Raw genomic sequence first — 16341 nt, 5'->3', positions numbered from 1 at the left:
TAAGTAAAGCTAATGGGAAAGTTAGCTGGATGTATATTGGGAATATACCTGTTCTCAGTTGGAATCTACTTATTCAAGCTTCCTGAGGGGAAGATCACCGGCTTCCTCAAACTGAGAATGACGGTACATGTGGGTATCGTAGGAATACAGTGCTGCGAAGCTGGGCTTTTCCTGTGCTTTGTCCATGATGGCTTTGTCTCCAAATAAGACTAACCTTTAGAAGCCAAGTAAAGTTTGATGGCCAAGAGCTAGAGACCTCCATTGCATTCAGTATCAGGAGGCATACTTAGCTAATGATACCATCAACTGCACCACCATTGTCCAAAGGGGTGGGCAGCTCTTGCACTTCTTATAGTGCCTAATATTAGGCAGTAACTTAACAAAATGAAACATTCTTCATATATGCTTCTTGCTAAATGCTACCAGGACTTAACTATGCAAAATGATGATTTCAAGGAACCACTCTATGGCTCTGTGCCTGTGACACTGGCAGCTCCCCTTGCCTTTGGCGTTCACGGGCTAGCAGGCATTCTCTACAACACCAATGGACATAGTGCCCTTGGCCTGGAAAGGCTGTGCAGCAGAGAGCTCACATTTATCTCTCTGTGAGTAATTAAAAACAGCCAAAATCTGTCCCGGTGGGCTGCTCTGGGGATAGGGATTATGATACTGCCTAGGGAACATAGTGCTTAATTGTTTAAGAACGGGTCAAACAGAGCTCTTGTCATTCATAACTCTGCCATTTCCTACTAGTGTTGGACTACATATCCGTCTTCACTGAACTTTATTTTTCTTAAGTTGGAAAACAGATTCATTCACTAACTTAATTCTTTTTTTCTTCTTCTGAACTCTGATCATGCCCTAGAAATAAATTAAGTGCTAGATTTACCATGGTAAATACTATAAATACCTTGCTTATATTCTCATAAATTTAGTACTAGGGTTGTTTATGAATTAAATGAGTTTATGATGTAAAGCATTTAGTATAGGACATGGTCCAACATTTTCTTCAACTAATATTAGTAAACTCAGAAAGTATAAAGAACTGTCTTAAAAATTTTGAAAGAGTTCTCAATTAGTTTTTCTCTGTGTCTTCAAGGGCTATATTTAGGACAGATAAGGGGGTAAATAATATGGCGTAAATCTAAGCTTGATAAAAATAAGAAGTTTTAATAGAGTCCCCCATTAATAATGGCCTTCCCACTCAACAGGTTCAAGAAGAAGCTGCATGAATACATTTTAGGATGCCTATAAAGGCAATTTCTGCATTGAGCATAAGGATTGTAACCATCAATGTTTTATATTTTTAACTATAATAATTATTCTTATTGAGTTTATTATGTGTTATTATTATGTACTATGCCATGAACATTCTAAGCACATATTATCCATGAACTTATAATCCCTGCAAAAGTCTACTAGGTAGGTAAACAGAATTGTAACTTAACCAATGAGGAAGAGAAGATAAGCCAGAGAAATTCAAAACTTGCCCAAGTTCAAAGAGGTATCCAATGGAGGAGCCAGGAAATCTTACTGTTGCCCAATATAAGAAATAAATAAAAGAGAAGTATATCTGAATTGAAGAAGGAGTAGAAGGTTCTGACCTGTGCCTGCTTTCAAGCTGCTCAGGCAACCCCAAGAGCTTCCTAGTCTTCCTTACAATAACATTTAAAGACCACTGGTCTTCTTGAGTGGTTCTTAAATGCTACTACTTGGTTCAGTTTGGACTTTTGGGGAAAAATAAGAACCATTTAGTAATAAAAACAGTATATGATTACAACTATCATTTCATGTTATAAAGTAATTATGACAGTAGATTAGGGATGCCTGGGTGGCTTAGTCAGTGGGGCATCTGACTCTTGATTTCGACTCAGGTCATTATCTCAGGGATGTGGTATTAATCCCTACATCAGGCTCCCTCCTCAGCGGAGAGTCTGCTTGAGATTCTCCCTCTCCTTCTGGCCCCCCTCCATAAACACGCTCTCTCTCTCTCTCTCTCTCTCAAATAAACAAATTTAAAAATAAAATAGGTTATAATTTTTACTAAAGTTTTTATATAAAAAAATGGCAACCCTTTATTAGTCTCCCAATAGTTACATTTTTTTTTTTAGGTTACCGTGTATGCTAGTTATTTCAAGAGATTAGGGAGGAAAGAAAAAAAAAGACAAAAGAAAAAATTAAATATTCTTTTGGCATAACATTAAGCAAAATGGAATACAAAATTGCATTTATGATATTACTGCCAAATGGAAACTCTATCATGCTATATGGGAAAAGTGATGAGAGGTTTCCTGAAAATTGTGGATGGTTTTTTTGTGTTGGATTTTGTTGTTGTTTTTTTTTTTTTTTACTTTATTTTGCAATAAATAATTATTAAATAGAAATTTAATGGTCTATGATATCCAGAAATCTCTGAATCTCTGGTTCAGTATTTGACGTCTTTTTTTTTTTTTTTTTAACAATGGTTTCTGTCACAAGATTCACTTGATTCTGTGCTTTGTTCTTCATGGGAGGTTTCAATGAGAAAGTGGAACTGTTCTGGTCAGTTGAGTGACATAATGCCCTACCCCACCCTGTATTCCTCCCTCTATAATCTGGGCCCCTATGTGGACTAGTTTCCTGCTCCATTTAGCTCTATTTTAGAAGAGTAAGTCTCTATTCCTGAGGAAAGCATGTCAAAGAGGCCTCTAGATACTGGAGAGGGAAGAGAATGCCATAAAGGCAAACATATTGATGCTTTTCACTTAGCAGAGCTCAAATTCAAATTGATACCAGAGAAAACCAACTTCTTCTCTCCTTACCCACCTTCTTATCTTTTCTCTATTTTATCATATGCCATATATACAAAAGAGTATATATAATACACATGTACAGTTTAAATGCTAATAGCAACATAAATGCTCATATGTCTATTAGACAGTTTAAGAAACAGCCCAAGTTCTGTCTTCAAAAGCTTTTATGTGCCTCCTCCCTAACTCCCATTTTTTGCTGTAACTCAGGCTGCCAGTTCCCACCTTACTACACCGCCATCTTCCTCTCCTCTGGCAAAGACCCTCATGCAACCATAGATTAGAAACATTTCTCCTGCTGTGAGGAATTAAGTTTGTTCTTCTGTTCTCTGCCCTTTGCTAAATAACACTGTTTTCTCTTGTTATTTGCAGGCAATGTAGAATTTAGTGTGGCACTCGTAATGGCATTAAGATGTTCAATACATGGCTTTGAATATATTTAACCTAAGTTTGTTTTCATTTTTTTTCCTTAACAGTTTAAAAATTATGTATATATGTCAGGCTGCCTAGTACATATCAGGCAATGGAGAAAAAAATAAATATCCATTTTGGACATAAAGATAAACGGACCCAATCCCCTGTTCTCAGGGGGCTCCAAACCAAAATACACATATTTTTTCTTTTTCTTTCTTCCTTTCTTTTTTTTAAACCAAAAATGAGGATAACTTAAAAAACTTTCCCAAGTCTCCAGTGGGAGTATATTTTCATTGTGGTCAAACCACTCTGTTGCCTTCTGTGGCTATAACAGTGATGGTCTCCTCTAACAGAAGGTTCATAGTGTTCTCTCAGGACCAGCTCAGGCAGGGGTTAGGCAGGGGTGGGCTTGTGTTAGGGTGGAATTGGGGAGAAGACAATGAAAAGCCAGAACCTATCCATTGTGCTTAGGGGACAAGGTTAGGGTGACTATAGATTTTTGTTGTTACTGTTTTCAAAATCATTGATTTACTGTTTGCTAATTATGTGCCAAGCAAAGTATGATGTATTGTGTGTATAGGTTGATTCACACCAGTCCATAAGGAACTGTCCCCACTCTGAAATGCAGGAAGTGAAACTCAGGTTCAACCAGTAACTCAAGGTTACTCGGAAGTGGCAAATCTGGATTTAATCCCAGGGCTTTCTATTCCCAACGCTCCCTTGTGTTTTTTGTTTGCTTGTTTTGTTTTTTTTTTAATTTCCTTAGGGTTTTTTTTCTTCATTTTCTGAAAATTTTACAAAATTGAGCTATAATTGACATATAACATTGTATTAGTTTTAGATATTCAGCATAAAGATTCGATAATCGTATATATTGCCAAAAGATCACCATCTTAACCATTATGTTATAGAAATTTCATGAATAATTTCACCTGACATGGAGGACATGGTAATATCTAAAGGGTATGGCAGCAAACAGATGGTGGTTCAGGAAATCCGTGGGCCCCACAGATAAACAAGAAAGAACCAGAGCCCCGATAGGCAGCCAAACAGACAGGGCAACCAGGGATGTGACCAATGTAACAGATGTCCACCAATATTTTGGGGTGCCTGCCACTGGGCTCCATTTCTGGAACAGGCAGAGTGGAGAAGGCAAGAGCAGCAAGAGCACAGGCTAGAAGTGCAAGCCCAGATGGCTAGGCTGCTGTACAGGTTACAGAGCAGGCCGTAGGCTGGAGAAGCTGCCTTGGTCAGAACAGGGGTCTTGGGCTTATGGAATGAGATTCAGGAACAATGGGCCAGAAGAAGAATGAAACCCAGAAGCCAGGCTTACTCTTTGATGAGTCAGTCATACAGGGCTGGGCTGCTCCCAGGCTTCGTTATTTTAACCACAGAGCCTATTTTTGAGCATCAAATGACTCACATCCTAGGAAATCAGCGCCTAAGAGTCTGGCAAGTGGAACGATCAGATAGTTTCCTCGGCTCCCTAGAGGCATCTGTCACAACCTCAGTAGTTCTCTTCCAGCATTTCAGCAGGCGCTCATAAAAGGCTTAACTTCAGTTGACTCAGAGTTCCTTTTCTTAAGAAATTCTGAAAAGTTTTCAGGATGTGTCCCTGCGGATAGGTTTTGTTAAGGAATGTTTTTGTAGATCTGGCTTCTGCTTCCTTGATCTGTACTATTATTGTCAATTAAAATTCCACAGTCAATGCTTCATCTTCCCTTTGATTTCCCAGAGGCACAGGAGTTACCTGTTCTAGAAGGACTGGTTTATTGGCTGTAGTAGTGCTTACTTTGCTGAACTATGATGAAGAGCTAATTAACAATGAAACAGAATGAGATTTCTTAGAATGTGGGTAGGCCTCAGTTCTAGCAACAGATTTTAGCAATGGATTTAATTGTTTTTCTTTTGTTTGTACATCTTTAATTTTTTATGTCAGTTTCCTCTTCATGTTACAAATAAGGATTTGCAGGGTGTTGTTGCAAGAGATGACTATAGAGGATAGAAATGCAATGGGGAGCTTTAGGCTGTAGGCGAGTGCCATTTAAGCCACTGCCCCAACTCTGGAAAAGCAGTCATCACTCTCTCTTATTTGTATATCTATGGATTCTTTATATAGGTACTTGAAGAAGCATTCGGAGTTTGGGTTGGTGCAGATGCAAACAGATACGATATATTCCAGTGCCAGAGTTAGATCAGGAGGTGACATCTGATTTCAGGGTTATCTGGGATAAGACACCACGGTTTCCTTGCTTACTTGTTGATAGAAGTCAAATTCAATTCATCTTAATTTAATTTAGTTAATTTATTAAACATTCATCAAATACCTGCAGCATGCCAGCTATGATCTCATAATATAGCAAAAGAAACAGATGCTTACAAATTAATGAGGATATACTATGATGATTGATAATTTGGGAGGATTATATGAATGAATGAATACATAGGAGATGCTCATTAGAGAATACATAGGAGCTTTTTGGTGAAGAGAGCATTAGGGATAATCTTTTTAATGAGCAGTAATTGGTGAGATGGAGAAGTGGGAAAGAGAATTGGAGGAAGAGGGACCAGGATGTGCACAATTGCAAAGTGCGTGGAGGGTTCTGAGAGTGGTCACCCGTCCATTTCATAATGTGGAACGGAGAGAGATGAGGCTGGAGACAGAAGTGGCCAGCACTCATGGACTTATAGATAGTGAGACTCACTGAAGTAATTTTAGCAAGGAGATGACAAGGTAAGATTTGTGTTTGAGAACTATCCTTCTAGAGACAGTTGGAAATGAATTGTGGGCAGTGGATAGTAGGGAGGCTTGGGAGAGTGGCTGAAAAACATGAACTGGCCAATAACTGTGCTAGTTTGTTATGTTGCTGTCTCCTGCTGCTCCCTGTGCTTGGAATGATGCTTCTTAATCCCATGGCTACTGCCTCCTCCTTCCCCTCATCTCCACTCCTGCCTCCATTTTCCTTTGCCTGACTTCTACCCATTATTTGGTTTCTGGTTATCAATCACCTCAGGAAGGCCTTGGAAGGTCTTTCCTGATGGCCCTAGTTAGTCTAACTTCATATATATATAACTATATATATATATATATGCATTTGATATTTCATTAATATTATTCTGCCTATGTAAACTTAAAGCTTCACAAAGGAAGGATGAATTTTTATACTTGTGTGTTCATTGATGCATTTCTAGCATCTAGCAAAGAGTGGATATTTAATATTTGGTGAAAAGACGAAGTCCAAGTCAATATATTCCATTTCTTTAAAATGTTTCTTTGAAGAGTGCTTTTAAATAGTCCAAGTGATGATGGTCTTGCATCATTCAGGAAACAACAGCCACAACAAAAAGTGAAAGAGAAAACAAAAGAAAATAAACCACCCCAGAGCACACTATTCTACTTGAATTCTTTGGAAATTAGCACAGGTCATTTTGTGGCCAGTCTTGGTGTCTGAATCTCTAATTGATTGTGAGACAAAAACACAGCTCAAAAGGATTTTTTTTTTAAGATTTTATTTATTTATTTGACAAACAGAGATCACAAGTAGGCAGAGAGGCAGGCAGAGAGAGAGGAAGGAAAGCAGGCTCCCTGCTGAGCAGAGAGCCCGATGTGGGGGTCGATATCAGGACCCTGAGACCATGACCTGAGCCAAAGGCAGAGGTTTTAACCCACTGAGCCACCCAGGCACCCCAGCTCAAAAGGATTTCTATTTTCTCTTTCTCCCTCTTTGCGGAGAATATATAGTTAGATTTTCATATGTTATATGTATGCATAATGTGCTGGTATAATCCAGTTGAAATATTGCTTAACCTTGATTCAATGTTGTTAAACATATTTGTGTAATATCAGTTCTCTACAAGATGCTATACTAAGCACAGCAAATTCTTCTGCAGAATATAAGCTCCAAGAAGGCAAGATCAAGTCTATTCTATTTACCATTGTATGCTCCAAATCCTATCACAGATACTAACAACAACTAGGCATTAATAGATATAGGTTACTTGCAGAGATGCACAAATGGATTACAAAGATGTGCAAGGCATCCTCTCTGTTCTTTGGAACAGATAATAGGATATTTGGAACATCAAATAATATGTTTTTGAAACATATAATAAATAGTGAGATCAGATAAGTTTCAGGTGCTAGATTTGAGAGCAAACTTTAGCAGGATAAGTCAATCAGAGAAAAACAATTATCATATGGTTTCCCTCATATGTGCAATATTAGAAATAGCACAGAGGACCATAGGGGAAGGGAGAGAAAACTGAATGGGAAGAAATAAGAGAGGGAGATAAACCATGAGAGACTTACGATTCTGGGAAACAAACTGAGGGTCGCAGAAAGGGAGGAAGGTGGGGAGATGGGGTAACTTGGTGACCGGTATTAAGGAGGGTACGTGATGAGATGAGCACTGGGTGTTATACACAAGTGATGAATCAATGAACACTCTATCAAAAACTAATTATGTAAAAAAAATTTTTAATTTTTAAAAAATTGTGTATTATATATTAGCTAATTGAATCTAAATTAAAACAAATTTAGAGGGGAAAAAATGCATGGAAGACATCAACTAATTCATGGGAATTTACATAACTTTACTGGGCACGTCTGACCAACCAAATTTCACAAACATGTATTCTGGTAGAAAATAAAGAGCCGTCTCAATCTAGGGCAGCTTTCATGCCTTAAACATAAGAAACGTCTAGCAAAACAGTATTTCCTGATTCTTATACTTGAAGACTCCCATTTTTTTCCGTTCATGTTTCAGGAATTCACAAAAACTGAGTTACGCACAGGAGGTGTTTTCCTAGCCTGGGCAAAAAGAAGGCATCAGATTCAGGTCCTTTGATTTTCTGCTTCCTGCTTCTGGTCTTAGTTAACCCTTTTCTTTTAGGATGTGGCCCTAAGGTGGTCCTTTAGATATCACCCAAAAGTGAGACAAATCTGGAAGATTCTACTCCTAAACAAAAAGAGTCAGACATATGTTTATTTCACGTAGGTCTCCTTTATTCTACAAAGAAATCTGGACATGATGGTGACAAGATTAGGCAATGCAGCACAGGGTATATGGGAGAAGTGTGTTTCGTGTGAACTGGAATCACAAGCTAGATTCAACAATTTCCAAAATGTTCAAATTTAAGTTTGTTGTTAGTTTTTCTGTGGAGAGAAAATAGCAACAAATGAAAATTGCTAAGGCCGTAGGCATTTTATTGGCATCCAGAACTAATTAGCATTCACTAATGAACCCACCCCCCACAAGGTACTCAAGTTGGTCCACTCAGTGATGTTTTTAAAAGGAGGGAGTGACTGGGGGCACCTGGGTCACTCAAGTCTGTTAAGGGCTGCCTTCGGCCCAGATCATGATCTCAGGGTCCTGGGATTCCCATCTGAATCTGTCTCCCTGCTCAGCAGGGAGCCAGCTTCTCCCTCTCCCTCTACCCCTTCTCCCTGCTTGTGTTCTCTCTCTCTGGTTTTCTCTCTACTCAAATAAATAAATAAGATCTTTAAAAAAAAAATGGGGAGGGAGTGACTACAATTTAGAAATATTTTAGCAACTGGTGCTGGTTATGTAAGGACGATGCTCACAATATATCATAATCAGTTTATATCCCTGAAAACATATTTAATAAATTTCTTATCTAAAGGAGGCACATTTAGAAACCTTTTTTTCATAAATGATTTCGTCATAAATGTCACATTTTACATTTTTCAAAAAATACTATTTCTCATAAAGGTAGTTTTTTCTGGGGTGCCTGGGTAGCTTAGTTGGTTAAGCATCTGACTTCGGCTCAGGTCATGGTTCCAGGGTCCTAGGATCGAGCCCAGTGTCTGGCTCCATGCTCAGTGGGGAGTCCGCTTGTCCCTCTCCCTCTGTGCCCGCACCCACTGCTCCTGTCTCTCTGTCTCTATCTCTCTCAAATAAATAAAATCTTTAAAAAAAAGAAACTTTTTCTGATTAAAAAAACAAACCAGAACAGTATGTCATCAATATTGGGTATTTGTTTTCATTCATGTATGTTTTAAAAAAGGATCTATATGTTTCTATACACTCTGGTGTATCATGCACCGTCTTATATTTCTCGAGCTGGTACTAGCATATCTTTCAGGTGATTATTTTGTAACCTTTAAGCTATATTTAGCTATTTGATTTTCAAATTTAATTTTTATTAGAGCTTCAATATATGTTTTGTTGAGAAATCATACTGAAACAAAAATTTCTTTAGAATTTTTAGATATTATCCCTTTTTGTGCCAATCATTAGGGGGCTCTAATACATCTAAACTTAATTATTAAAATGAACAATAGATACAGTTCGTTCTGACAGATAAGTGGACTGGCTAGGAGGAGGGATGTTCCTTGTCCCTGGAGATAATCAACTGCATACTGGGATGACTTGAGTTATTTGTAGAATGAGTTCAAGCAGTAAACGAGTATGTGGACATTGAACTAGATGACCCTCAAATTTCCTTCCAACTTAGAGATTCTAGTTCTTTGATTTATTCTTACTGCCTGAATATGCACAGATCCAAAGACACTAGAGACCCCAAATTCTCATATTTACATATTCATTGTGCCCTAAACAACTTCTAATTGAGGTATATTTGCCATAACACTTAATTACACCTTAAATGTAGAAAATAAAAATATTTCAACACTTACTGAACTTCATGACAAAAGAAGCAATCATTAGGGTAAGTTTCGCCATCAGATCCACAAATTGGTGCATATATTTCATAACAAATTCCCTCTTTTCCTGGTGGTAACTTCTTATATTTACTGCAATCAACCTGGAGATACATATTAAAAGCCTTGAACCAAATCTTTTTCCCAGAATTTAGGATTTCCCAAGCAAGTTTAGAGAGCTTTCAAATCATCAGTTTCTTATTCTTTTTAAAAAAAAATATTTATTTATTTGACAGAGAGAGAGATCACAAGTAGGCAGAGAGGCAGGCGGAGAGAAGGGGAAGAAGCAGGCTCGCTGCTGAGGGGCTTGATCCCAGGACCCTGAGATCATGACCTAGCCGAAGGCAGAGGCTTAACCCACTGACCCACCCAGGCGCTTCCAGTTTCTTATTCTAATTGTCCTCATCCAGCCCCTTCGAGATATGTCAAGTATAGAGATTTCTTACATCAGATACAAAAGTCACAAGTGATAAACTTCTTTATGGTAGCTTGTAACCAAATAATTTATCTAAAAATTAAAATTTGAATTTAAAAACATACATGGCAGAGTCACAGATGTAATCATTCCCATGACATTAGTTTTCTACACATCCTGCTATTTCCCTCTTTCACTTAAGTTCTACCTGCAAACAAGTATGAGATTATAGGGATACTTCCTATAGTTTTAAGAACTAGCACATCACTAGCAACTTTTGCCATTCATTATTGGTCGCAAAGCATGTGTTATACACTTCTTCAGTGCATAGACAGACACATGCGTTTTACGGCTGTCGTTGAGAACCACTGTTGTAAAGGCCGGGAGGAAAGCCAACATGAAGGCCCCTGAAGGAAGGAGCACGTCTGCAATCACCAAGATAGGGGTTTTCTGCGGTTTTCATCTATGAACGAATTGAAGGGTATAGAGAGCAAGAGTCAAACGTGTCACATTTCAAATCCTGACTATATGACCCTGAGACCATCATTTTACTTCTCTAAGCTTTGTTTCTTTACCTGCAAAATAAGGGTGATAATAACTACATCTTAAGATTGAAGTAAAAAATACATAATCAAGAAGATACATGTAAAATGCTTAGCACTTCATGACATGGAAAATACTACAAAAATCCTTGCTATTAGTTTTATCCCTTGGCTCTACGTTCAGGACTACACAAATTCTAGCTCTGTACAGAAGAGTTTACGTTTCAGTTTTTCTGACTTAGAGTTCCACATGTGATATGCTACTAATTGTTGAATGTCTCCACTTGGGTAGCCTGAAATATACCCAAACTTCATGTTAAATTCATCTTCCCCTTCAGTTATGTTCCATTAATTGATCTATTCATGCCTTTGTTTGCCATACGCCACGTACTTTCTAAGTTTTAGGATTGTGCTGACGGCTGGCAATACAAAGATTAGCAAAGGTGATAAAATGGCAGAAGGCACTCAGAGGCGAGTGGAGTCTACTGGAGAATGGGAATGACAGTGCCCCTTGATGAGTATATGTCAGCATGATTTCACTTCTTCTCCTTGCCTACTCAAACCCCAGTGTCAGGACTTAAGTCATATGCACAGTGTGACCAAGAAATGACCAAGGCTTCATATTCATTAACTGTTTTCATTCTCAAGCAGCTACTAATTGTGAAGGATGGCTTGAACTCAGGACTGTCTGACTCCAAAATTCACACTCTTAACCCTCTTATTCTCTTTAATACATAAAATTAAAGACTCAAAGAAGTGAAAGAAGCTGCCTGAGCCCCACAGGCATACTGCTGAAAAGCCATTGAGCTTAGATTCCTGGTTTAAAGTTTTTACTATCACACCTAGATTTTCTCAACAACAGTTATTGCTTAATATGAGTCATAAAGGGAAGGTTAAATTAAAATATCCATTCCCTAAGATAAAGAACAAAGATGGAGGTGACCCATTTAGCATTATAAGAGTCATGACTTGTCCTTCTTTGGTGCCAGTACAGAGCTCATCTCTCTTCAAACACTGTGGTTTTAACCCTCACAATAAGCTTATGAGGCAAGTATTGTTGTCCATGGCCACACGATCAAGGAGCTGGAATTCAAACCCAGGACTTTATAATAACTCGGATGATAGGTGCCTAACCACTTTGTCCTACTATGTCCATTTCAGAAAGATCTTTTAATGAATTTTTAAAAGCAAAATCAGTTTTGATACTTAAAAAGTCTTCAAACATGTAGCAATTTAATTAGTGTATAGTTGCAAATATTTCCTTGTTGATACTGGCTTTAAAATTACATAAAATATAAAAGTAAAACTTTTATATCAAGATGGATGTACTGACCTGTTGAGGGTGTGTGGCACATTCTACATCTATAAGAAAAAGACAAGAGAAACCAAATTAAACTCTGGAAGAACCTAATCGTGTTGAAAAATGATCTCTCATTTATGTTTCAGTTCTCAGCCTATCAAAAATATCAGACTCTCTTCAGAACCGTGTATCAATATAATATCAAAGATTGAAGCTCAGCATAGATTTTTTTTTTCTTTTTTGGATAGGATTAGAGCATAGCCAGAAGCATGGAGAAGCTACTATAATAATGAGGAATTTTGTTCTTTCTTACCTCATAATAACAGTTTAGAAAATACTGGAAAAAAGAAGTGGTTTTATATCTAGGGAATGTCTGCTATTGTGTAGGAGGCATATATGGCAGAAGCTGGACCAGCAGTTGAAAATTCTTAGGAAGCAAATTTCAACTCAATGCAAAAATAATAAGACCTCATGCTGCCAAACAATGGATGGGACAGGCTTTTTTTTTTTTTAATTTAAATTCATTTTTAATTTCTTGAGAAATCTCCACACTGTTCTCCAAAGAGGCTGCACCAACTTGCATTCCCACCAACAGTGTAAGAGGGTTCCCCTTTCTCCACATCCCCTCCAACACATGTTGTTTCCTGTCTTGCTAATTTTGGCCATTCTAAGTGGTGTAAGGTGGTATCTCAATGTGGTTTTAATTTGAATCTCCCTGATGGCTAGTGATGATGAACATTTTTTCATGTGTCTGATAGCCATTTGTATGTCTTCATTGGAGAAGTGTCTGTTCATATCTTCTGCCCATTTTTTGATATGATTGTCTGTTTTGTGTGTGTTGAGTTTGAGGAGTTCTTTATAGATCCTGGATATCAACCTTTTGTCTGTACTGTCATTTGCAAATATCTTCTCCCATTCCGTGGGTTGCCTCTTTGTTTTTTTGACTGTTTCCTTTGCTGTACAGAAGCTTTTGATTTTGATGAAGTCCCAAAAGTTTATTTTGGCTTTTGTTTCCTTTGCCTTTGGAGACATATCTTGAAAGAAGTTGCTGTGGCTGATATTGAAGAGATTACTGCCTATGTTCTCCTCTAGGATTCTGATGGATTCCTGTCTCACGTTGAGATCTTTTATCCATTTGGAGTTTATCTTTGTGTATGGTGTAAGAGAATTGTCGAATTTCATTCTTCTGCATATAGCTGCCCAGTTTTCCCAGCACCATTTATTGAAGAGATGTCTTTTTTCCACTGTATATTTTCTCCTGTTTTGTCGAAGATTAACTGACCATAGAGTTGAGGGTCCATATCTGGGCTCTCTACTCTGTTCCACTGGTCTATGTGTCTGTTTTTATGCCAGTACCATGCTGTCTTGGTGATCACTGCTTTGTAGTAAAGCTTGAAATCAGGTAACGTGATGCCCCCAGTTTTATTTTTGTTTTTCAACATTACCTTAGCGATTCGGGGTCTCTTCTGGTTCCATACAAATTTTTGGATTATTTGCTCCAGCTCTTTGAAGAATACCGGTGGAATTTTGATCGGAATGTCATTAAAAGTATAGATTGCTCTAGGCAGTATAGACATTTTAACAATGTTTATTCTTCCGATCCAAGAGCATGGAATGGTCTTCCATCTTTTTGTGTCTTCTTCAATTTCTTTCATGAGTGTTCTGTAGTTCCTTGAGTACAGTTCCTTTACCTCTTTGGTTAGTTTTATTCCCAGGTATCTTATGGTTCTTGGTGCTATAGTAAATGGAATTGATTCTCTAATTTCCCTTTCTGTATTTTCATTGTTAGTGTATAAGAAAGCCACTGATTTCTGTACATTGACTTTGTATCCTGCCACGTTACTGAATTGCTGTATGAGTTCTAGTAGTTTGGGGGTGGAGTCTTTTGGGTTTTCCATATAAAGAATCATGTCATCTGCGAAGAGAGAGAGTTTGACTTCTTCATTGCCAATTTGGATACCTTTTATTTCTCTTTGTTGTCTGATTGCTGTTGCTAGGACTTCTAAAACTATGTTGAACAAGAGTGGTGAGAGTGGGCATCCTTGTCGTGTTCCTGATCTCAACGGGAAGGCTGCAAGCTTTTTCCCATTGAGGATGATATTTGCTGTGGGTTTTTCATAGATAGATTTTATGAAGTTCAGGAATGTTCCCTCTATCCCTATACTTTGAAGCCTTTTAATCGGAAACGGATGCCGGATTTTGTCAAATGCTTTTTCTACATCAATTGAGAGGACCATGTGGTTCTTCTCTCTTTTCTTATTAATTAGCCAACATATAGTACATTATTGGTTTCAGATGTAGTGTTCAGTGATTCCTCAGTTGTGTATAACAGCCAGTGCTCATTATATCATGTGCCCATCACCCAGTTACCCCATCCTCCTACCCACCTCCCATTCCACCACTCTCAGTTGATAGGACAGTTTTATAAAGAAATGAGGTCCCCATAAACACATAAATAGAGATATCAAGTCAAAGCAGAGTCTGGATGTACACTGACCAAATATAAATATTTAAATGGATAAGAATTTGCCCTTAGCTGACCATTTAAGTCAACTCAGCCCCAAAGGTGGTATCATTTAGTGATTTATTGGTAGAGACAAAAAATGCATTTCAAAAAGCTTCCCTTATTATCTGTGCTCTGTATATCCCAGAATTCTGTGAACAGAAGATGACATGAGCTGTTGGTATCAGGACAGAGGTGGTGTTATGAGGGAGATACTTACTGAAGATGGTCATAAGTGCCAGAGCCAAGAGCAAGGCAAAGGCTGTTGCTTTCATGCTGCTGAAGTGGCCAAGTGCAGTCAGATGGTGACAAAACCAGTGACTTTCTAGTGTCTGCTCGGCCCACTTGGGTCTTGCCTTATATATTGTCAAGAGTTCCTGCCTCAATTGTGAAATAGCTATTTCCAGAAACATAATCATGGGAAGAGGTCAGAAACATTTGCTAGTATGGGAATTCTTTTATTGTGAAATCAGATAGTTGCTCATGACATTTTAATAGATAATAGAACCCAATTAATCTGTTATTTCCTTATTTCTTTACATACTTGAGAGTTTGAGTGCTTTCACATCTGTTATACCATTGAATCTTCATAGTAAATCTATGGGATAGTTATTACCATTTTCTTTGTTTTACAGATGAGAAAAATGAAGTAACAGAAGTTAAGTAATTTCACCGGTTTTACTACATATTTATCTTTTTACTACTTCTGGGAATACTCATCAGCGTGGCAGCCTTCTAAATTCAGACATATTTCCAGTTTCCCCTCTTTCCTCTGATACCAAATAGGAAATTAGGAGATAAGACTCCAGACTGGTCACAGAGAAAAGGTATCAATATCCAAGTCTTTTGGGGGGCTGGGAAGAAAAGGGCAGAGGGACAGGGAGAGAGGGAATCTCAAGCAGGCTACACAGCCAGCACAGAGCCCATCACAGGGCTCAATTACATGACCCCAAGATCACGATGCTTAACTGAGCCACCCAGGCACCCCGACACCCAACTCTTGATTCAGCAGAAAAAATAATGATTGATGCTCTTTAGCAGGGGGATAATTTTCCCAAGTATCTAAATTTGAGGAGATGGAACAGTGAGTAGAGCTGGTGAGCAGTCACACCTCATTTACCTGTCAGATCTCTGATGGAAGCTTCTTTATCAAGGGCCCTTGGGAGAAGGGTCTTCTCAAGGGCAATAATAAAGAACTATATGACCAGCTTAGCCAGCAATGGATTTCGTGACTGAAATGGCTGGACTGTCCCTAGAGCTTTGGCCATGATTCTCTAGTCCCAAAAACACAGCTTGATGATTCAAGAATGAGATGTTGACTTTGCCCTGGGCCATAGTTACATATGAGACCAGTGACATTTTACACTAATACAATCATTTTTAACAGACAAGCTCACCAAGCTACTGACCCCCTCAACTTGCTCCTTGGCTAAAAATCCCCCATGTTTTATGCAGACTTGAGCTCAATCTCTCTCTCCAATTACAATAGGAGTATTCAAGACTATACTTTGAATGACAGCTTCCTTACCATTTTAACAAGTGTCAAATACTTTAACAAGCTTACAAAATAAAGTTAATGGCACCATCATCATGAGCTTGTTATAAGTTTCAAATGAGATTGTATTTGTAAAGTTCTTATCCAGGGTTTGGCACATAGTAAGTTCTTAACAAATTTTGGTATTTGATGATAATGATC

General features: G+C 38.1%; 1 protein-coding gene across 1 annotated transcript; it reads right to left on the bottom strand.

Annotated features, from left to right (window-relative positions):
• Positions 1 to 519: 519 nt before the first annotated feature.
• Positions 520 to 14920, bottom strand: SPINK9 (serine peptidase inhibitor Kazal type 9). Its single transcript, XM_032851982.1, has 4 exons — positions 14866 to 14920; positions 12176 to 12204; positions 9862 to 9989; positions 520 to 673 (listed from the first exon to the last, which is right to left on the bottom strand). The coding sequence occupies exons 1-4, from the start codon at positions 14918 to 14920 to the stop codon at positions 520 to 522; spliced, it is 366 nt and encodes a 121-aa protein (XP_032707873.1).
• Between the last annotated feature and the right edge of the window lie 1421 nt (positions 14921 to 16341).

The sequence above is a fragment of the Lontra canadensis genome, unplaced genomic scaffold (assembly GCF_010015895.1).
Source record: "Lontra canadensis isolate GAN:19392208 unplaced genomic scaffold, GSC_riverotter_1.0 scaffold5, whole genome shotgun sequence".
Classification (NCBI taxonomy): domain Eukaryota; kingdom Metazoa; phylum Chordata; class Mammalia; order Carnivora; family Mustelidae; genus Lontra; species Lontra canadensis.
The sequence above is the reverse complement of the archived record's forward strand: the minus strand, read 5'-3'. Positions and strand labels throughout refer to the sequence as shown.

Bases quoted from the DNA above. Each gene is read 5' to 3' on its own strand.
- SPINK9 (XM_032851982.1), bottom strand. From the start codon at position 14,920: ATGAAAGCAACAGCCTTTGCCTTGCTCTTGGCTCTGGCACTTATGACC. The intron at 9,990-12,175 runs GTCAGTACATCC...ATGTATCTCCAG, and splicing joins GTGCCACACACCCTCAACAG to GTTGATTGCAGTAAATATAA. The intron at 674-9,861 runs GTAAGTGTTGAA...TATGTTCCCTAG, and splicing joins TTCTTTTGTCATGAAGTTCA to GCAGTATCATAATCCCTATC.